The 22140-nt window shown below is 43.1% G+C and overlaps 1 protein-coding gene across 1 annotated transcript in view; it reads left to right on the top strand.

The window, feature by feature from the left end:
* Positions 1-22140, top strand: part of ANTXR1 (ANTXR cell adhesion molecule 1) — a 109891-nt gene that overhangs the window by 54242 nt on the left and 33509 nt on the right. Inside the window, exons 13-15 of the mRNA XM_009936576.2 lie at positions 3275-3370; positions 13594-13635; positions 21632-21727. Coding sequence (XP_009934878.2) covers positions 3275-3370; positions 13594-13635; positions 21632-21727 — 234 coding nt within the window. The remainder of the gene's footprint in view (positions 1-3274; positions 3371-13593; positions 13636-21631; positions 21728-22140) is intronic.

Here is a 22140-nt window from a genome sequence, read left to right as displayed (position 1 = left end):
AGGATTCCCCTGTCAGTCTGACTTCTCACAGTCCATACCAGTCCCACAATAACTTCTGAGTGAAACATATGTGTACACCTTTCTGCCCGTGCCCTCCTGCCCCACCCCCCACCATGTATGAGTAAATACCTCTAATGTGTTCTGTTTCAGATTTCTTGATATCTTTATATTTTACGGCGTCTGCCAGAGCTTGTTTTCCTTTGTACTTCAACTGCCAGCAATACTTGTAGCATTTTCTTGGCCTTGTTGGACTCTGGCAGGGAGAAGGAGCCTTCAAGGCACAGCTGCCTTGCGTCCTCTACCAGCTTATTTGTTTCACATTCTACACAGTAGAGTTTTAACATGTCAAATGTGTAGCATGTTGAAAGGTCATTTAAAGAGCCTGCTCTTTTTCATATTACGGCTTCTTGATACAATAGCAAGGCATTTCAAAACAATGACTCCAGGTATCATCTAGGTCTTCAACAGTTGTCGAGAAGCAAGTTGCCAATGTTTTACGCTTAGCGTCCTGACAGGTACCTCAGTTGTCTGGCTTTTCTCAGCCATTCAGGTGTAAGGGAGTTTCAGGCTGTTGATCTGACTGTGGGTACAAGCACCACAGTTTTATCTCAGTGTAAGGAGTCAAGACAAATCCCTGTGAGAAAGCAATACCAATTTCAGATAACCATGTGTATTTAAGGGCTAGCCATGCTTTGTCTCCATAGACTTTTTTTTATGGGAAATTCACTGATTTAGTGTTAAAATTCTCTCTTTTGTCTTCAAAATGAAAGTTGTTTTCTTGGTCTGAATTGACAGCCTTTATTCAATAAGTGTTAAACACAGCTCATGGAATTATTCCATGGTTCAGTGTTTCCATGAGCATTTGTGTTGTTCTTCCAAATTTTGATTAAAAAAAATAATGGAATGAAAACAGACATTTCAAATGTTTCAGCGCTTTTTAACCAGCTATAGGACTGGGAGAAAGATTTCAAAATGTCAGTGGAACTTTTGCAAACTGTTTTAGCAGACGTATTTTCCTTCTTGTTTATTATTCAACTTAGTTAAGTGGCAGTTTCTATCTAAGCGTAGCTCTGGCTGTGTAAAAACTGTAGATACTACACAGAATGACAGCTGAATTCTAGCAGAAACTGACAAAATAAAGATAAAACAAACCAAAAGCAGAATTCAGGCCACTTTGAATGATTATAAGAGGATTTATTGTGCATATATGCTTTATCCTGGTCTGACTTGCTAGGATTTCCCAAAGCCTAGTTTACAGCAGTGACAGCACAGTCAGAGAGGATGAAGACAGGATTTGCAGTTCTTGATTGAGGGTCGCAGTTTGACACTTTGTAGCTATGGCTGAGCCCAAAAAATTCAGTTCATATTTGTCTGGAATATTTCGATGTTTGTTCAAATGTAAGGAAAAGAATTAATCCAACCAGGCTTCGGGCGGAGGGTGGTTCTGTTCTTGATGTCAGAAGAGGGCCTTATTCCTGTAGACCTGCCAGGCAACACTGGCTTTAGCAAGAGGCATTACCTGAGTGAGAAATGTAAGATTTGGCAAATCAAAACCTTTTAAGTCCTCTGGACTATTTTGCTGCTGTGATACGCAGAATACCAGCTGGCCATGTCAGCTGCTTCGCAGAGAAACATATGTGTTACGGTAATGTAAACTGGTCTTTACAGATTGTCTTGGGGCAAAAATAGAAAAAGTAAAAATAAGTTGTTTTAGAAAAGTCCTTGGAACAAAATAGTTAAAAGGCCACTTTAATTTGTTTTGTTTTTTTGCAAGTTGATTTTTAGAGTGTTCTTAATGTCAAAATATTTGTTTCAATGTAGGGGCAAAAGGGGCAGACAATTTGATAATAAAAAGCCTTATTTCTTCTACGATTTCATGGCAGCGAAGAGTCAGGATCACATTTTCTAATGCGTTGAATATCAGCAGGCTCCATTCTGCAGATGATGGATGTGATTTTGTGCTGTCTGTCTAGAGGAACAGCTCTGTCTTCTCAAATGAGCTTTTATTTTGTGTTGGAGTCCAAGTTCCATTTCCAGAGATGTCTTGGGTGAATTCTTCCCCTGGGTGGACAACCTCTCTTTTGTTTCCAAGTGCCAAAGATCAGGTTGGCTTGATCCAAGTTCTCCAGAAATTCTTTCTACATCAGAAGAGAGTTTGGAACATGCTCTCAACCTGATTTTTTTTTCCATTACTCTTCCCACTATGGTATGATGGAAGATTGTCTGGCCATTGAATTACAATGACTTAAGCAGGCATTCAATTTTCCCATCCTACAGGTCAGTCTGCTCTTGAATGTGTCCTTAATCTGGCATGGTGATCTTGACACTTGGGTGGGGTTTTTTAAATGTCTGGCTCTGAAATCAAGAGCATCTCAAACGGGCTTAAGTCAGGACTGCCTGCTTGCTTGTCTCAGAATAGGATGGTACTGGGGAGGAGTGGTATAGGGAAGCTGGCATGCCTCAGGAAGCCAAGAACATCTGGTTTGGGTTAAATCTAAGCAACAAAAACAATGCACGTTTGGTTTTGATTGCTATATTGAGCTGGCTTGTGCAGCAGCTTGCACTGTTAATTGCTATCAGAGAACTGCAAATGCCTTTGTAAATGGGAGCAGTATCCCAGTTGGAGGGGAAAGGATCTTCTAGAATTAATGGCTTCTGATGTGGAACAACCCTGTATATAGTTGCAGTCGGGGGGGTGTGTGTGTGTTCAAATCTCCTTGAAAAGCTCATGGCAAAACTACCTTGACCAGCACTGCGAAGAAGAGCAGGATGACCTGAGTCGTGGGCCTGTGGAGATCTTGCTTGAAGTTTTCTGTTGGAGTTAACTTGAATTCTGACATCACTTTCAAGTTTATACTGCAAGAGGGGAAAAGAGTTGCAAAGAAAGGAGAAAGCTTATGAATGAGAGTGTGTTGTGAGCTCGTTTTTAAATGTTTTTTTCAGTCTTCATAATACTCTGAGGAATATTACATTAATTTTCATCTGAAGTAAAATAAGCGTTCTATGTAATTGTGAGGTTCGGAAAGTTGAGACAAAACCTGTAACTCTCCATGAACTAGAGGTGTCAGCCTCTTTGCAATGGGCTGGGGGGCGGATGCCACATTTGAATCTATGAGGAGGGAGGAAAACTGCATTTTATCTGAAAAATAAATGGAGTATGGCAGTGGCCTTTGGGACATATACTTGCCTGGAAGCAGGATGCACAGGCGAGGTACTGTGGAGAGGGGACTTTTGTGTTAGTGCTGCTCACACCCTCTCTGTGTTTCTCTTGCAGTCAGATGGGACCATCCTGGCTATTGCGTTGTTGATCCTCTTCCTCCTGCTGGCCTTGGTTCTTCTCTGGTGGTTCTGGCCTCTTTGCTGCACAGTGGTAAGTGACAGAAATCGTTAGCACAAAACAGCAATTCAGTGTTGCCTGAATGTAAGAAACGAGTGGGAAGGAGGCAAAGTTTTCCAGTAAGAAAGAGCATAGGACTGGTCATTGAACAAGGCAGTGTTTCTTCTATTGCTGGCACTGTTTTGTGCTTCTATTTCATCTGCCTGACCTTTGGATTATACCCATGAAACAGCAGTGTTGCTAATATACAGACCTTGTCAGGAGCCTTTTAGTCTTATTTACTGGTCACAAAATGGAAATGGTTTGCAGAAATGTATTAGTTTGCATGCCTTTTTAGGAAGGAACGGCTTTTCTGGGTTTTCTAACCCCTGTGTCAGTATGTCAATGCTGGAGGGCTCCTGCAGAAGGGCAGGCATGCTGAACCCAGGCTGCAGTCCTTGTTCTGCCTCAGGTACAAGGAAAAGGCGTTTCCAAGTGTGCAAACTTTTGCAAGATTAACTTTTTTCCCTGGCTTACCATGTCTGAAAAGCACTTTGAAATATCCAAATGACAGTTTCAGTAGAAGTATGACTATGCTCCACTGAGCATTATCTTTCCTCCATGCTTTTTCACAGTATATTCTGTGGAGTTAAAAAGCACAGTCACAGAGTTAACAAAAAAGGCAGACAGAAATCAGGAGAAAACAGGAGAGTAGAAAGAAGTCAAGGGAGGCAAAAAGGAAATCACAGGACTTGAAACAAGCTTTTCTCTCACGCATGACCCTGCTGTTTATCTGCAAGGACCTGTGACACCCCTGTGTATCTCTGATGATTGTCCCCTAGGGCTGCCTTTTCCAAGGAAGATCAGGGCAAAGGCTGTTTATAGTGGAACATACAATACAGTCAAGCTCTGCTCTTGCTTTGGGTCTTGTTTGTGCTGCAAATAAAGAGCACAATTTAAGGCTGTACAAGTGTCAGCAGAATTGGAGTCTGGTTTTGGTGACTGGCTGCATGTAATGTTCCAGAAGCTGCTTTTAAGACTGCCCAAACTGGCTCCAGTTTCTAGCTTGCTATCATTATTCCTGGTTTTAAATCACTTACCCAGTGTTGTAAATTTGCACCATGTTGTATCAAACCTATGATCCGGTTCTGAGAGCTTTAGAGCCAAAGACTGCAGGAGCAGTCACGTTTGAGGATGAGTCTTTGTGGTGAGATGTATTTCTGTATCCGGAGCAAGGATGGAAATCTCGCAGGAAAAATCTTAGTTGTCTACTTCTGTTTCTGGCTGGAAGCACTAGGGGTAAGACTCTTCTTTTCACAGTAGTTTGGCACTTCTGTCCTCAGATGAAAACCAGAAGGGAAAAAAATATTTATTTGGACTTTTCAGAACAATAAAAAAGTCAGTTCTAAAAATGGACAAAGGATTAGCAGTGTGTTAGACAAATCCCTCTGAGCAACCTAAACAAGATGGCACGTTTCCCAAGAAGATGGGCCAACTGCTTTGCTGGCGCATCTGCGTGGAAGTCAATGGAGGTGTACCCTGCACAGATGTTTACACTGGGATTTGGTGGATAACTGAAGTGGTAGAGGGGAAAGGCTCTAAGTGATGGTGCCATTTTATGGTTCTTGTTACAGGAGAAAGATGAAGCAGATAGGAGAAAGGCATGAATAAAAGCAGCAGGGCATGGAGTAAAGGGAACATGGAGCTATGCATTGCGAGGGTAGTGTGGGACTGCTCCAGTGGAATGATATGAGCAGAGTGGTCCTATAACAGCGTTCTTGAAGTGTGAGAAATACAGTCCAGATAAGCAAGGTGGGTGCAGCAGAGATACAGGAGTCTCTTGTCCACATGAAACTTTATAAGCTTAATATTTTCCAGATTTAAATTCTGTACTTAAAAAAAATTTGTTGAAGATAAAAGCTTTTCCTCACCCTCTCTTCTCCTTTACCTCCCACATTCCTTATAGCAAGGTCTCCAAGTGGGGACTGTTTCACTGATATTTTCCATATGTAAGTCAAACACATCCCCCTACTTGCTGGAGAGATTTTAATTCAAGAGCCTGTATGAAATCTCTTCCATCTCTCTGAGGTGGCAGTGCAGTATGTTTGGCAGTAGACCAGCAGCTAAGATAACTCACTGTGTGTTGTTTACCCAAAGATTCTGTAAAATTAAAGATAAATCTACAGAGGACTACGCAGCCTGTTTGGCTTTGGGTAGGGAGAAAGAGAGCAGAGCAACGCTGCGTATTTACTGGTTTGGTAATGGCGCATTAAGGAATGCAGTGTTGTCAGAAGCACAGAGTGAATTAAGGGCAGAGGAACAGGCTTGCACAACAGACAAGAGAGGCAGGCAAGCAATAACCTCTAATAATCAAACCGCAGACCCAGAGACATGGCTGTGGATTCGAGCCCAGGGACGTTGCAGAGATAATTTTGTATGCGTCCGGGGAAAAAAGAAAAAAACCAACAAACTTTTTTTCTTACCAAGTATAAATTTGCTTGAGTGGCAAACACATTTCTAAACCCTGAAATTCCTCTTGGAATGTTTTTTAATTAAATAGGGACCATTATTATGCAGCAGTTTTTCAGGAAAGACACCAAGCCAGGTTCATCCCTGGAGTAAATGGACTGAAGTCAACAGACTTACTCTGGAGATTTATCTGGAACCCAGTATCTCGTTGGCGTGCAACCATAAAGAAATGCTGTTTCCAAGTGTATCCAAGTTTATTGGTCTCAGAAGTATTCTGGGATGAAGTCTGGAATTTACCACTCAGTTTACAGTAGATGCAATTGTTGCTTAGTGGATCAGAATAATAATTAGGCCTTTGCTGTGCCTGATAACAGCACAGGCAAAACTTCCCTTGATATCTGTGGGGGAATATTACAAAAGCGTGGGACCCAGGTGCTAACCTTTCAAAAGGTTTCAAGGATGTTTATTCAACAACAACAGAAAATAAAGAAGGATAATCCTGCTGACAACCCCAACACTGGATAGATTAGAAGAACAATGCCAAACACAGACATCTGTAACAGGATGACACCCCTTTTCCCGAGCAGAGCATATCTGCAAAACAGCAGGTGCCAGAGCCTGGCCTTGGTGATGTTAGTGGGCATTTTGCTGTTGTCTTCTTGTTCCTCCTCTTTCCTCAACACAGCATAACGTGAAGGAGTCTGAGCGATCATAGTAGTAACTGTGTGTGCAAGAGGCTATTTATGTGCCTAAGGGTGAAATTGTTCCGTGTAGGAGGCCAAGATGAGGCTTAGGCTTAATATCAATGTAAACCAAATAGATTTTAATATAGATATAAGCCAAATAGATAATAAGCCTCCAAAACTGCTTTAAAGAGGATTTTGCAGACACATTGTTAGATTGGCTTGGAAATGGAGCTGGTTAAAGTGTTTTGGATGTATAGTGAAGTGATAATTAATACAATAGTTGGAAGGCTTGTCTGTGCCGGGACAGTTTCCCTGGGCCAATATGCAGCACCCCACTGGGCAAGCGTCTCCCATAGACACTTAAAATTGGCAGGCTGAGTGGGTCGTGTTTGGGCTATGCTTTGCACCTGAACAGGATCTGCATGAAAGATTAGCCCTGGCATAGCTGAAGTGGTGGCTACAGTCAGCCTGTCGTGAGCCTTGGTCTGAATCTTAGCTAGGGCCGTCCAGGGGATAAAACACAGGGAACATGGATTGAAGTGTCTTCCTGGTGCATCTGAGACTCAAAATGTTTCCCCACATGCTGGTACATCACATCTCCTTACAGTTTTGAGGTAAACATGAGTCTTTGCCTCCCTTATGCATCCATATGATGTGGCCTGAGCAGAGGGGGTGTGAGAAGCTGGTTGCTGCTAATTGCCCACTTAGAATATTTACGTTACCTTGCTCATTCTTATATTGCAGCCTGTTTAAATACAGGGATGTAGCTGGCATGTAAATGAGGTGTTGGCATTTAAGCATCTAACACCAGTTCTAACTTTAAAGCTGCTTTCTGGAAGGAAGCATGGAAGAACCCAGCAATTTGTTTGGCTCTCGGTCTGTATTGCAGCTGACCAGAAGTTTTGGAAACAAAAAGCTAGATGGAGAAAATACAGAAAATATATATTAAAACCACATTGAAAATCACATGAAAAAGTGCAGGAAGAGGAGGGGAGGACATGCATAGACTCTATAGCAACCCTGAAGAGTCATAAAATTACATGGTGTGTGTTGGCTTGATGGAGATTACTTAGAATGGTCCGCATATTCCGATTCCCACCAGCTCCCATGTGCATGAGGCCCAGTTTTTCCTGCAGTTATGATGATTTTGGGAGAAGGGAGCACAGGATCGTAAATCATCTGAAACATCATTGAGACAAACCAAGAGAAAGAGACAAATGCACAGGCAGAAATTGCTTGTGGAGCCCACAAGTCCCTGCCTTCCATTTGGATCTGAGCTGTTGAGACAAGCACCCACCTAGTATAGTATGGTAGTTTCACTGAATTTATTGGACCTTGATGTGGTGTGTAACATTGGAGCTCTGAATCCATGCATGCTGCCACAAAGGAGTGTCTTCACGCATTCAACAGGTAGCACTGTTGTTGTAGGTTTAAAGTAGTGTAAATAACAGAACCTGACTTTGCAACTGCTGTGCACAAAGGGCAGCAGGAGGATGAAGACAGTCGTCTTAATTGTCCAGAGTACCCACAGCAGTTCACTCCTGTCAGTCAGATCAGGATGGTTTAAATATGGATATAATGCTCTATAATTGGCTGTGTTTAAACAGCCTAGCATGAATCCTGAAGATAGGATAGCAGAGACATTTTGCCAGGGCTAGCACCATCAGCTCTACAGCGCCCGGGTAGAGAAATGGGCTAGCAGAACAGTGTGCGTGCCAGGCACTGAACTAGGGTGCTTTGACGTGCTGCTGTGATGTGTCATTATCAAGAAGTTAAAGCCAAATTCTACAAAGTGTCCATCAGTTCTGGGGTGTCCAAACTGCCAGATCTTAATGGATTTTCCTTCTTGGAAAGTGCTAAGCATTGCCCTCTGAAGGTTAGTAAGGTAGCCATTTGCCTTTAGATGAAATGCCTGGACTTCAGATTCCCAGACCATTTTACTTGCTAATGCACTTCCTTAAGGCCAGATCCAAAGGCCAATAATAATAATCTTGACCAGGTTCAGCACCCTTTGTTGCAGACCAGGTACTTAGCAAAGAGGAGGCACTGTTGGTTTTTGCCCAGTCCTGCATGGTAATTAACTCAATAAAAATGACTTCTTCCTTTGTGTTTTCCCTGGCCACCTCTCACCTCTTCTGAAGAAAGTTGGCTCAGCCCAGCTAAAGAGAAATAGGTCTTTAGGACATAGTCTTATTTAACCAGAAAATTCACTATTGGTCAGTGAGTGAGAGCAAGGGCTTCTGTGTATAGCTGAAAGTAGCTATGATGTTTTTCTTTAGTCCAGAAAATGAACTTCATTTATATAGTCTTCCAAAGAAAGTGGGTCAGACACTTGGAGCAAACCCCACTAATTCTGACCTTGTTTATCAGTGTAAGTGAAAGAGCCTAGAAAAAAGAATGACCTTTGCAGATGCTACACTTTTTTTGTGCATTCCCTGGAGAGCAGCATGTCAGCCCCATTCAGTTGCAAACTGTACCAGAGTTAAATAAATGGAGGGCTTTTTTTCCCCCCCCATGACGTGATGTCTTAAGTGGATGATTTTGACATGGGCTGTGATCTGTATTGAATGTGGTTTGTGCATGTCACCTTGAAGTCTTAGCTGTGAAATGTCCTTGTCTTCTAGTTTTAATGAGTTGAAATTGAGATTCGTGGATCTGCTTACCACCTGACAAGAGAGGTTAACTTAAAAGGATCAGCACTATTTGACTTCATTTACCTCTTACTTAGTATGTCTAGGAAGAAGAATCCATTGTATTGCAGATGAAGAAATAGGGACAGGCTCCTGCTTGTTATTGAAACGTTGAGGTATAGAGCAAATCTCCAAGGATTTAATGGGTACTTACAAGATATGGCAGATATGAAACAAATGAAAAGGAAACGTTGCTTTACTCAACTCATACCCAAACTATGAAACCCTGTCACAGGAAGTCCTGAGAGGAGGTCAAATCTATAAATATGTACGGAGAAAAAAAAAAAGATGTCAGATGGGTCATAGTTAATGCTATTTAAAAAAAAAATCCTGCTTATTAGGATAGCAAACATACGTATTCTGTATTTTCCAGAAGTGTAAGTGTAAATAAGGACAAAAAATAGGCTCAGTTAACTGCGTGCTCCCTTTCTGATTTGTAGTCCTAATTAGAGGTGAAGTCCTTTATTTCCTATTTATACTTTTTTCTTAGGTAGCCCTCATTTTAAATGATGATCTGTTCCATCTTTAAGCAGATACGCTTCACTGACAAGAAACACATTGCCCCTATTTATCATATAAAATTCCAGGGAGAGTTCTTGAGTGTGTGCTTGCTGGACATTGTGAACTGGTGGAGTTTTCTGGTCTCCCAAGATGGAAAACATCCTAGACACGTTCCTGGAATATGCAAAACTTGGATTCGACATGTGCTCTCATGCCTGAATGGCTACAGAAATTTCAGGGCAGCAGAAAACCAGTCCTCTCCAATGCTTTTAAACTTCTAGGAGGTGGCTAATAGCATTCCTTTGCTTTTACACTGGGTTATTCATCAAGAAACAGCTGCTTCTCCATGCATCTGTGACATCAGGGTGGGTCAGTTAAGAGACCCATGTCAGTCATGTGCATGTTGAAATCTGTGATGAAAGGTGATAGAAAGACAAAGAATTACTTTACTGTCCTGAATTTTCACAGTGAAGTGTGTAGAAGTGCTGATAACTGCTCTTGAAGTTCCATCCTCTGCTAAGAAAAGCTAATGGCCACCTCCATCCCACAGGCCTGCACTACTTGAAAACAAAAGACAGCATTGTAAGCTTTTCGTAGCATGGTGAGGATGTAGAAACCCTCAAGTATTCCTTACCTAGTGAGCAAATCTGGCTGCTGAACGATCATCTTCTTTCAAACACAGGGACAGGAGATAAAATTGTAGCAGCAATCGCAGAAATGGCTTGGGGTTATCAAAACAATTGCAGCACAAATGAACAAACACTTCAGCCTTGCCAAGCTAAACTAGCCTAAGGATTTTGCTTGGCCAAGCATGCTCCCAGCTGATTGCGTTCAGCAGGTCCATGTGTGTCATCTGGCGAGGCAGAGGCAAGGCAAGAGGTGCAGCCCAGAACAAAACGTGTCGGACTGGAGTCCTCTGTGCCAGTGTAGGCTGTATCCTCACTGAGTTCCCTGTAACAGCATTTTCTTTCTTGTGCTTGAGTAATTGTTTCTATTTGTGCAAAATGAGCAGGTGTAAGGCACTGCCTTCCTGCTCTGGGACCTGGTTATTCGCACTTGGCACTTTGCTCACTTGTGTGAGATGGCACAAAGATCCGATTTGCTTCCCTGCCTTCACTATCCCAGAATAAGGGTCTCGTGCATATACAGCTGTATCCAAAAGGGAGAAGGACAAGATTTGTCCTGCTTGTAGACCAAAAGCTTTGCAGACCTGTGTAGCGAGACAGAAATTTTTTTTTGTAAGGCTTGAACTTTGAAAGTTATACAGGCTTAAAGGCAGAGAAGACTAAACTCTCCCCATCTCTAGACTTGTCCACACTCACCAATCTGTTTCCAAATTATCGGATGTTCAGTTGCTCTTAGAGGTGCATAGCACTTAAAAATGGAAGGAATCTATTTTTTCCAACTCTTTGACTGTGATAGTAAAAACTTGATCTGTTATAGCAATGAGTTAGTTTGCATGTACATGTATGCATATGCTATGAGAAGGAATGCAAATATATTGAGAACATAGCCATCTCTTCCTTTCCAAGTCTGTAATCTCGAGAGTTTCTAGCGATACTGCCTGAGAAGTTGTGTTTGAATGCTTAGCTATACCAAATCTGTTGGACAGATTATCCTGATGTTTCATACCAATGCAAATGAGAGAAACTCCTCTGAAACCCATGATGTTCCACCAGAATAACGTTAGAGGAGAGAACAAGGCCACTTCCAGTAGGTGTATTTTGGATTAGATCTCTGAAATTTCTGAGCTTGCAATGGGTTTGGATTAAGGGGTTTGATTCAAAAGGAGGTATACTGACAAGTGTCACCCCTCACACTGACCAAAACATATCTCAAAATGTGGCTAGGAAAGTCTTCTGTGAATTTTGGTGCATTGTACGTGCTGTGTCAGTATTGTGTCAAGAGATGTGGAAGAGATTATGCTGTCTTCATCTTCAACCAAGGAGCAGCCCTTTGAGTAAACCATGCTGATACCCATGATTTCCCTTCCACAGAGCAGCCCTCAGGTGCATCTGCTTTTCAGCATTTGCTTTCCATTGGAGGAAGAGCCGGTGTCCCCCAGAGCTGCAAGCACAAGCTAGAAATCACAGGGTAGACAGATAGATGCTGTGTCAGACGCTCACCAGCTCTGCTAGTAAGCCTGAGCTTCTGTGGGGCATCACCCCTCTTTTCTCCCTACTGCAGTCAGTGGCTTTACAGCCGCAGCCTGACACAGTTCTGCATCAGAATGAGTGATGGTATGAGCAGGGCAGCAGGCGTACCTGCTGTGCTCCTCAAATGTCATGTCATGCTTCCACATGTGCTTTGTGCTTCTGTGTGTATGAACAAAGATTCCACATTGATTCCTAAAGCACAAAGATTCTTTAGCAGGGGTTCCCCGAGGGTGCTGTAGGCCACCAAAAAAAGTGCCCTGCTGCCCAGGAACAGGTAGTGACAGAGCTCTACAACCAGCCTTGCTCTGGGCTGAGATACAAACGAAGGGCTGATGCAGCCCCGATCTCCTCCCTAACCAGAGGCACATGCTCTTCATTAATGGCCACATTGCATGACTTGGGGTTTGCAGAGGAAAATAATAACAGTGAGCTCATCAGAGAAGGAAAAACACGAGTGAGAGGAATTGTTGTAAATATTTTTATCTTCAGGGCCTTTAATGTGACTGTCGTTTTCCCTTTCTACATTTAAACAGCCAAGCTGTTGTTGTTTCGGACTGGTTTTTTTTTTTTTTTGAAGGGTAGTGTTGAAGCCTACACATCTGTACCCCATGCCTAGGCAGCCTCCACACCTAATACCCAGTCCTGACAGGAGCTGAGGACGCTCAGTGCTGTCTCCACAGGCACTCAGCACCCTGACAGCATCTGAATCGCTGCCTGGTGTGTAAAGAGCGGGCTGCCTCATCCAGATGGACTTAAAACTTCTGGAGAAAATCCATGCCTGGGGCAAGTGCGTTGACATGACTGGCTGTTGACTGCAATGGCTGTGCATTGGGGTGCGTCTTGTGTAAGGGAGAGATGTCTGACGTGCCTGAATGCAATTGCTTTCTCTTTGGAAGGCGCTCTGTTGCTCTTGGAGTGGAGGGCTGTGATAATAGCCAACTGCCTGCCGAGCCCTAGATGCAAACTTTTTGCATGATATAATAGCCTCACGCCCACATAAACTTAAATTGTTTCTATGGAGAATATCCTGGACCAGTCTAAAACCTCACCCTGCTTGCTTTATTGGAAACCCTGGGGGAGCCTCAAATGTATATATATTTTTACATTTTTTTAAAGCTTATGAAAGTGAACTATATTAGCCTGATAATGCGAAAAGCATTTTTCATGAGAACGTGGGGTGGCATAGCCTTCTGGAATGAAGTAGAGCTCTGGAAGACAGAGGCTGGGGGTTTATTACTGCTTCGCAATATCTTCAGGGCATTTTACTTCAGCGTGGTTTCACTTTCCAGTCCTCCTTCAGACTGCAAGCTATTTAAGGCAGGCTCTGTACACGTGTGCGGTGGCCAGTAGGAGATGCTGATTTTAGCATCGTTGTTCAGGTGTAACAGTGAACACTACATGTTGCTTGGAGCCAGCACTGACTATGGCTTCTGCTGGGATTAGGGGGCTGGAGAGTCAAAGATACATGACTGTGAGTTTGCTGTTACTTCACACAGGGCAGGGGTCACCTAATGAGCAGTATGAGTGGAGCTGTAAGCAGGGAACGCCTGTATGGCAGGGCTTTGGGACGCCTCCTGTTTCCCATCTTGCTCTCAGTGACTGTGACACCAGTAGCACATATAGCCACCCTACCTATGATCACATGGTGTTGTAACTAAGGCTAGAGATATTCACAGCGGCATATCCTGTTGTTTTCTCATTTTTTTGAGTGACATTTGAATTGTGCAAAGAACAAAGTATGGATTTACTCTTCTGTTTCTCTTTGATCCTTCTAGATCATCAAAGAACCCCCGCCCCCTCCTGCAGAAGACAGCGAGGTGAGTAATACTGACAATCTGATTTCCTCAATGTTTAGAACAAGATTTTGTTCAGTCTTCTCACAAAACGTTGTGATTCTGCTGCACGGCAGAATATGGAGTATTTAAACCTTTGTGCTCAGATTTGTAGCCTTAAAGTCAATAGTGAATTAACTAAATTAGAGGCTTTTTAGTTGATGTCTGCCATGAGTGTTTCAGTCTGCTCACTTTGCTTTCTACAGAGGTTGAGATATATATTTTTATTTATTTAAGAGCGACTGTAGATCTGTGTGTACAGTAACTCCACGGAGCAGGTAGGGAAGGAGGACAAAGGCAGACAATGCTTCCGCTTGGTCAGAACAGCGCTACAGAGTTAGGCTGTGATTCACTAAAAGGACAACTCTTGAGCATATGTTTAACTTAGAAATTAATGAAACCTAAATACATGCTTAACTGCTTTCCTGGAATGGCACGGTAATGATTTTGATGGTTTAGCATATAGAACTGCTTTTGGCAGCTGAGCAGTAACTCACAACACTGATCCCTTGGACCTACAGTTGCTGTGAGCAAAGGCAGCCCACAGTCTTTGCAACGTGTCTGAAGATAGCAGATCAGATTCTGAGCAGATGTAAAACCTGAGTAAAATGGTCTTGATATCAGAAGAGCTGCAGTAGCTAGGGAAATTTTAATAAAGAGAAATGATAAAGCAACCTTACAACCTTTGTCTTAATTCTGCTTGGTCTTTTTAAATGAATCTAGCAAGAAATGGTTTAAAGCTATGTCACTGTTACTTAGTAGACTCTGCCCAGAAACATGCCCAATTTTCCTTCTGCTTCTTTCTATGTCCTTCTGCTTTCAGCACGCGATGAGTCTCTTCTTCGCTTTCACTGTTTTGCCCATGGGATTTCACTGAAAAGGCACTGGGCTGTGTTCAGGGTGCGTTGATGTCAATGGGAGTTTTTTCCATTGACTTCACTGGGGTTTGGATCAGTTCCTCTTAACTGTGCAAGGAAGAGAAGACTTAGAGCTATGCTCAGGGTGATTTGGTTGGTTAGTTCGCCTTGCTTTTTGCCTCTGGAGACAAATTCATTGCCTGCTTCAGCTTGCAAGTGGAAAAGCTTGCTGAACTGATCCTCTCTGTGCTCTCCATAATATCTGGCCTAGTGAGCGTTCTCTGAGCCAGGGCAGACTGATAACCTTAAAGCTCAGTCCTCTGCAGCACTAGGAGGTGGAATCCAACCTAGCTGCTGCCTGCACTGAGCACAGAGAAATAGCTCAGGGCAGCTGGAGCCAAGGCCAGTACTGGAACCTCCATCTTCATGGCACTTCAAAACAAGCCTGAAACGAAACTCCCAGTCTGAAGATTCCTGGACCCAAGGGAGATTTGCATTTGGATCCCGTGCTCCCCATGCCTCTACAGGCGGCCATCTGGACTGTTTTCCTAAGTAGATATTTCTGTTTGGGCTGTATGTAAATCCACTAGCTTTGTTAGCGTCTGTCCTCTGAATGAAAAGGAAAATATTAACCTAAAATTGCATGTGCTTTGTCCTGCACCACACATGCCTCCAAGCCAAGGGATTCAATTGCTGAAATTAATTAAAATACATCATTCTGGAATGCTGGCTCACTGGCCAAGGACTGGAAGGGGAAATTGCATGTCTGCTAAGAGGGAAGGCGTGCTTCATGTATAAGGAAGGCTTTTATCAAACCAACAAACTGCAGCAAAAGCAGTTAGTTGCAGCAGACCAGTTATATTTGCCTCGGGTTAAGTTTAGTTAAGCTGGTGTAAAGATATTTGTGGACATGTTGCGTTTTTTTGTTGGCCCTGATTCTGACAGAGAGGAAGAGTGTGTGCAGCTCTTTGGATGACACAGTCCTCAATTAATCTGTCTGTTTCACAGCTTTCCTTGAACTATGTATTTGCCACTGGCTTTTTATTTTAAACTAACCTGGTCTTGTACTCTAGAGAGCGTGGGGCAAATCCTCTTTGTATTGAAGCAGAATGTTGTTCTGCTTGCTCTCGGGCTTGCTCCCCAGAAATGATGGCTTTAACGGCAGATTTGTTCTGGCTTTGGTTGTACCCAGAGTAGGGCACAGCACAGTGCCTGAAAAATTGCATTAATCTTGTACCTGTAGTTTACCTGCTTCCCTGTTACTACCAAAGCAGATCTGTACAATCTTTTGCCTATTATTCTTACTGTTTTGGGACCCTGGGGCAGGGGGCTTTGCTTACAACGTGCCAACATTGTAGGGACTACTCTGATGGTATAATTTCAGATGTATTTTCCACCAGAGCTCTTCCCCTAAGCTCAATACCAAATTATCCTGTAGCCATCTTATACAATTAGCAGCCAAAGGTGTCTTAAAAAGGAAAATATAGTTTATACTATTTTAGAAACTGTATAGCACTAGAGAAGTGCTCAAAAATTAGTAAGGCTTGAAGCCGAGACTTGTACTATGGATTGTTCCTGAGACAGAAGAGCTTCCCGCTAGTGGAAAAATAGCAGAAGCTCTGATAAGATGCGTTTCGTGGGTCCCATGTACTCTTATAGAGCCTGGTCCACAGAATGGGATTGGCAGTAGTGTGGTGCTTTCACAGAAGGTTGGATACTCTAGATTTTCTACTTTGCTCAAAGAAGGTGGAGTTGCTTTTCTGCGATCCAGTTTTTCTTACGTGTTGCAGATAGCTTACTCTCTTGCAGAAAACCTAGCAACTGCTCATCTCCAGTGGGAAAGAGTGCTAATCCCATAAGCAGCAGCATTACAGTTACAGTAAGGTGTTTTTTTTCTTCTCCCAAAAATCTTGGCAAAAAAAAGACAAGAGGAATTCTTGCATCAGCAGATTTGGGAGCTGAGGCCCATATGTCTTTGCGCTGCAAGGAGAATGCATTATACTGTAACAATGAAGGAAAAGTAGCATTGCTGTAGAACCTGCCAAAGGTTTTATTGAACTGAACTCTAAAGGCCTTTTGAGACCTATTGGAGACATGCTCACTGTTGGTGAAGGAAATCATTATTGGCTAGAAAATGCCAATTAATTCATTCAGGAATTGCAAATGTCATCAACTTACCGCTGTGCTCCTCAGATGACGCAGGATACTGAAGGAGGTTAAGTCCAGATGAAGGACAGATGGTTTTACTTACAGCCAGGAAAGACTGAGTTAATGCCAATCGGAAGAGGTGAATGCCTGGAGGAGCCAGTGAGCACCTTTCTGGCCGGTGATTAGTCGTTGATGGTGCATCAAAACCACATTCTTCTGCCTCCAGTGGATAGGAAGGCTTCCTCTAGCCCTGCTGGAGGCAGATACAGCTGCTTTTATTCGTGTGTCCCATCACTTTCAGGCTGGGCTTATTGAACAACTCTTACTCAATTCGGACCAGAAGCTTACCATGAGGCTTGAAGCTGGTTCTCACTACAGCAACCCATCTTCTACATGAAAAAACCCCCAAACTGCAGGGCTCTGCAGCTTCCAACAATTTCCTATTCCCTACCTGACCCGTGCCAGAGGTCTGCTGCTAATCAGTCCTGCACGAGGACAGACTCTGACTGCAGTCAGAAGGTGCATCAGCTGGAGCCCTCCAGAGTGTCCCTAAGAGGCACCTCTCTTCCCATTGCTTCGTTGCCATGTAAACAGAGACCAGGCAATGCTAAAATACACTGCTGGATCTTCATTTTCTGCCATGGCAGCGCTTTCTCCCACAGAAGGGATTCAGGGATACAAAGTTCCTTGAAGTCTGGCAAAATTAGGCAGGAGATCTACCAGATGACCAGAGTGTGCCCTTTCTACATCACTCAGACCCACTTTTTCCATGCTGCTCTGTTGCCCAAGCTCTACAGTCACCCCTAGCATGGCACCAGAGCCAAGCCACCAACCAGCCTGTAATTGGATAATTCTTATGTCTGTTGTCATCTTACCCACATACACCAAAGCAACCACACACAAGAAAGTCTTGGAGAGAAAGGACCATTCAGCAGCACAGTCACGAGATGCTGAAGGTCATTGTTATGGGAGGCCAGCATGACAAGGAGGAACTGAACTTGCTGCATGGCAGCTATTGTTAAGCCAACAGATGAAACCACCTTGAACCACTTTGATCTTTGTGAACTAATTTTTCTCCCATAACTGAATATTCTCGAGGCCAGAGAATGGCTAAAAGAGATTCACCTGCTTGGGGAGCTGCTTGCTCCCTCACTTGTTGGTGCTTATTAATCTTTTCCAAATGGTTTTCCTCTCTCTTCCTGAAAAGCCTTGCTGGGGAGGTAGCAAAATAAGCTCCAGGGAAAGGATCTGATAGGATTGTTTTGTAGACGCCAAGGCAGAAAATGTATTCTGTTATTCCTGAAACAAAGCCAGGTCACAGCGGTATGCCAGCTCTTTTCCCTTCCCTTTTGCTTCCCTTTTACAGCGAGTTGCGGAAATACGGGAGGAGGAAGAAAGGAACCTTTCAAGAGACAACCATTTAAGAGAAAAAGATTTGGGATGTTATTGGCAACAGATGAGGTGTAGGTATTACACCGTGAAGGTGTGGAGTTTCATAGTCAAATTTCACGTGAAATGGCCCAGCACAGCAAAGTCTATTAGTGCAGAGGCTGTGAAAGTTGGGTTTAATCACATTGCAGTTGCAATGGGAGCAACAGTGTTGATTACCTTGACCTTATAAGACCTTATTTCATTTTTCTGTAGCTCAGTGTCTGAGCTATAGAGTGGGAATAACTCGACATCCTTTCTTCTTGGTCTTCATCAAAACAGGGGTTCTCTCTTAACTGTGCGCATGCAGTGCTTTGCGCTTGGAGGGTACAACTTCAGGCAGGATCTGTAAGAATTTGTACCGTAGACAAACGAGGAGTTTCTGTGATCAGTGAGACCAACAAAGGCTGGTTTTCAGAGCATTTGTCTCAAGGAGAAGTTTATATGTGGATTTTTGGTACCTCAGGAGAGTTGAGGTCTATCTTCAGCTGCTTCTTAATACAGCACCTGTAGAACTTTTTGCCTTAGATGCGCTTGTGACCTGTGAGTGCTTTCTGATGATAATTTGCAGTCTTGGGCCAGTGACAGGTGAAGATATGAGAAAAACCAAAGCAATGAGTTTATGCAGTTGCAATTTAGACGCCTGGCAGAGTATAATGTACCAAGCAGGGAGGAGATGTTTCTGGAGAACCCAGCAAGGTGTCCTCGAATGTAACAGTGCCTCTCCGTCTGGGAGCTGGCCATGCGATCTGGAAATGAGTCCAGCATTGGGAGAAAAAGGAGGCAGTAAGGGGCCAGAAGCCTTGAGGACAGTGTATTCAGCTCCATGTTTCCTCAGCTGTAGAGTTAGATGGTAACATCTCTTGCTCAGAGGAATGATTGTCCCATGGCTTATAGCACTTTGTGCAGGCAAAGCTCTCTATAAATGCTAAATTCTAACAAGAGTCAGGCATTGCAGAGACAACTGTGAAAATAATTATAAGGGTGGGGAGAGGGTGAAGTTGTCCAAACTTTTTCAATATCTAGCCAAATTTAGTTTGAATTCTTACCCAAAGTGGTTCAGATGTCCGTAGTGGAGCCTGAATTATCCTTGTGTTACCCACAGATGAGGTTCCCTCAGGTCAGGGTCAAAGCATACAGAGCCCGGCATGGACTCCGAGATAAACACAGATCTTTGTTTTCTGAAATCCAGCAGTTATGAATCTGGATCTCTGACTGTGAAATGTAGCTCTGTTCTGCTGCTTCTTATTTTTTAAAAGAAACTCTAGCTCCATCTAAAGCAGATTTTGGGGGTGGAAAAATGTCAAGTTCTGTACAGTCAATTCCCAGCATCCTTAAATGCACTTAAATTTTCTGGGGCTGTTTTTTATCCTGCTGCTGGGTCAGAGCTGAAGTTCCTTCTGCAGCTCTTCCTCAGGCAAAAACCCCATTGCAGCGAAATCTAAAAAAAATATGGGCAAAACTGAGCCAGGATGTGAGAATTCAGCCCTGTTTTGTTGGCTCAGATCTTGTGAACGGGGCAGTGAGCTAGGATGCTGGGCATGGGGATTGTATGCCTCTTCCTTCTCTTTTTCCTGCTTCCTCCCTACTCTGACCCCCAAGTTTTCGAGTCGCTTTCCTTTAGCCGCTCATGTGTGTTGTGAGCACGTTTGCCAAGTGTGTAGGACTTCACTGTCGGGTGGAGTGTTTTGTTTTTTTTTTTTGCTTGTATTGCAAAACCTCCCATGCCCTTCAAAACATGTAAACAGACTCATCCTGAAGAAGGCTTGTGACTCCTTTGTTTTTCAAGTGTCCGCTGTTGTCTTTTGGTGCGTGTGCTGTTTCTGTTGTTCTGGCAGAAACACTCCTATCTTAGATCGAAGTGACTTGCAGGGCTTTTAAGGGCTTGTGGGGAAGATTTCCTAAACCTTGGTATTTCCTGTTGTGAGAAGTCCAGTCTGTGCTAAACTGAAGAGAGAAAGAGAATTGCTGAAGGAAAATATTTAGATGGCTTTGATTCCCATTTTTTTAAAAAGTCCTCATGGAAAACTTCATGCAGAGATATTAAGTTCTTAAGTTGCAGCAAAGAGCCTCAGCAGCTCTAACCAGAGCGAGAGAAAGAGGTCAGCTATGAAGGAGAGGAATCTTGTATTTGACTCAGTTGTTCACTCTTCCTTTAGATCAGGACAAATTTTGCAGCTGAATTTATGTGTGTTTTGAAAAACAGAAATGCTTTTGTTTGACACAAAAAGCATAGTTTGTCTTGGATTTTGCCCCCCAGTTTTTCTACTGGGGAGTTCAGTTTCAAAGTATTTTTTGGCTTTTCCCGTTTTGGAAAGCTCCTAAGTTTTGGACTTTTGCCAAATCCCTGTGAAAAATTAAAGAAAGAAAAAAGAGAGAGACCATTTTTCATTTCTCTCCACATTTTTCACAGGAAATACTTCACGTTTTTGACAAACTCTGCTTTTCTCCTTTGCCAGTTCACAGCCTGAACTGTAGAAATTAAAGAGAAAGGCACTATATAGGTCAGGGCGTATGTAGAGTTGTTATATAATGCAACAAAGAATGTTGAATACACTTGCTAGAACTTTAGCTAGACTCTTAAATAAACTTAAGGAGATTTTTCTTGATTTGTTAATTTAGCTGTATCTGAATGTCATCGTGAAGGCCACAGTCCTGAATGCGTTTAGCTTCATGTATGGTGGTGTCCCATAGATTTCTGCCTGCAGTATGTAAGGGGAGAACACGTCCAAATTTGTACAGAATTTAATTCTCATTTTTCACACAGGGCCTGACTTTCTGCTGGCATAAGCCCACAAAAATCGCTGAAGCCACATGGACTCCATGGGCAGCCTCCCTAGCAGAGGGAGAAGCTTATTATAAGAGTTAATTCCATTCTTGTAACTTTTCCATTAGACTTTTCCATCCTGTTACATTTGGCCAGCTCATCTCAAAAATACTCATCTCTGCATTGGGCATTCACGCAGGGGTTGTTTCCAAGTGTACTCCTAATTTGCCTTCACTCAGGAGCGTATTTGACAATCTGAACTACAACACGATGATTTCTCTGGGTCCTGGAGGGTTCTTCCACCATGGGAAGCCATGAGTCAGGGAATACTCCTCAGAGCAACAGCTCTTCTCTCCCTAGTCACAGGCATAAGTGAAGGGGTGGCAAAGAGGTTAAGTCCCTGCTACCATCACTCATGGCTAGCATATCAACCAGCCTTGCAGCCAAAAGACAGATTCTGCAACTTGGAAACAATTTACTTCCTTGAATTTAAAGATGATGAAAGACAGTCTTCTAAAAAAAAAAAAAGAAAAAAAAGAAAAAAGAAAAAAAATCACGTTCTTGCTGGAGCTGGACTGTACCTTTTAAGTGGTGGTGTTTATATCATGAAACATTTTCTTTTCATGAGTGTACATCCTCTGGAAAACAAGCAGTGAGAGACCAGAACCTTGGTTGCACTGGCTCTAGCAGGCTCAAGGGAGCACGTAGCCTGTGACTGTTTATTCCTTTCCATCTCTAGCATGCTCCCTAACAGTGCAACTCCTTCCCTGCTGTTTTGTAGGAGGAAGATGATGATGGCCTTCCAAAGAAGAAATGGCCAACAGTAGATGCCTCTTATTATGGTGGGCGAGGAGTTGGTGGCATCAAACGAATGGAGGTAATTAGATACCAGTTCATGTATCGGAAGTTCTTATTTGTGAACTGAGCTGTGATATCCCCCTGCAATTTACCCAGAAAGAAACTCAGAGGTAGGCACAAACGTCTTTAAGCTTTTTTGGTACATCTGAGCCTAGATCATTTTTATATAGGAATATTTGAGAGGCAAACACAGATTCCTGAAGTTTGGGACCATCTTCTAGTACAGTAAGATCCTGGTCCATGCCTGGGATACAGGGGCAATGTTGCCATACAAATTACGAGGCAATGTGTTTAGTCTTTCTGAAAACCTTCCCCCCCCCCCCCCCCCCCCCCCCTCAGATTTCTCATAAAGCACAAAGAAGAAGTTTAAAGTTTGGGCTCTAGTCTAGAAACCAGCTTCACAGCCTGTGGCTTGCTCTTCACCTTGGATTT

Source organism: Opisthocomus hoazin, chromosome 28 (genome assembly GCF_030867145.1).
Source record: "Opisthocomus hoazin isolate bOpiHoa1 chromosome 28, bOpiHoa1.hap1, whole genome shotgun sequence".
NCBI lineage: Eukaryota > Metazoa > Chordata > Aves > Opisthocomiformes > Opisthocomidae > Opisthocomus > Opisthocomus hoazin.
Note: the sequence above shows the minus strand (reverse complement) of the source record. Positions and strands in the feature narration are given on the sequence as shown.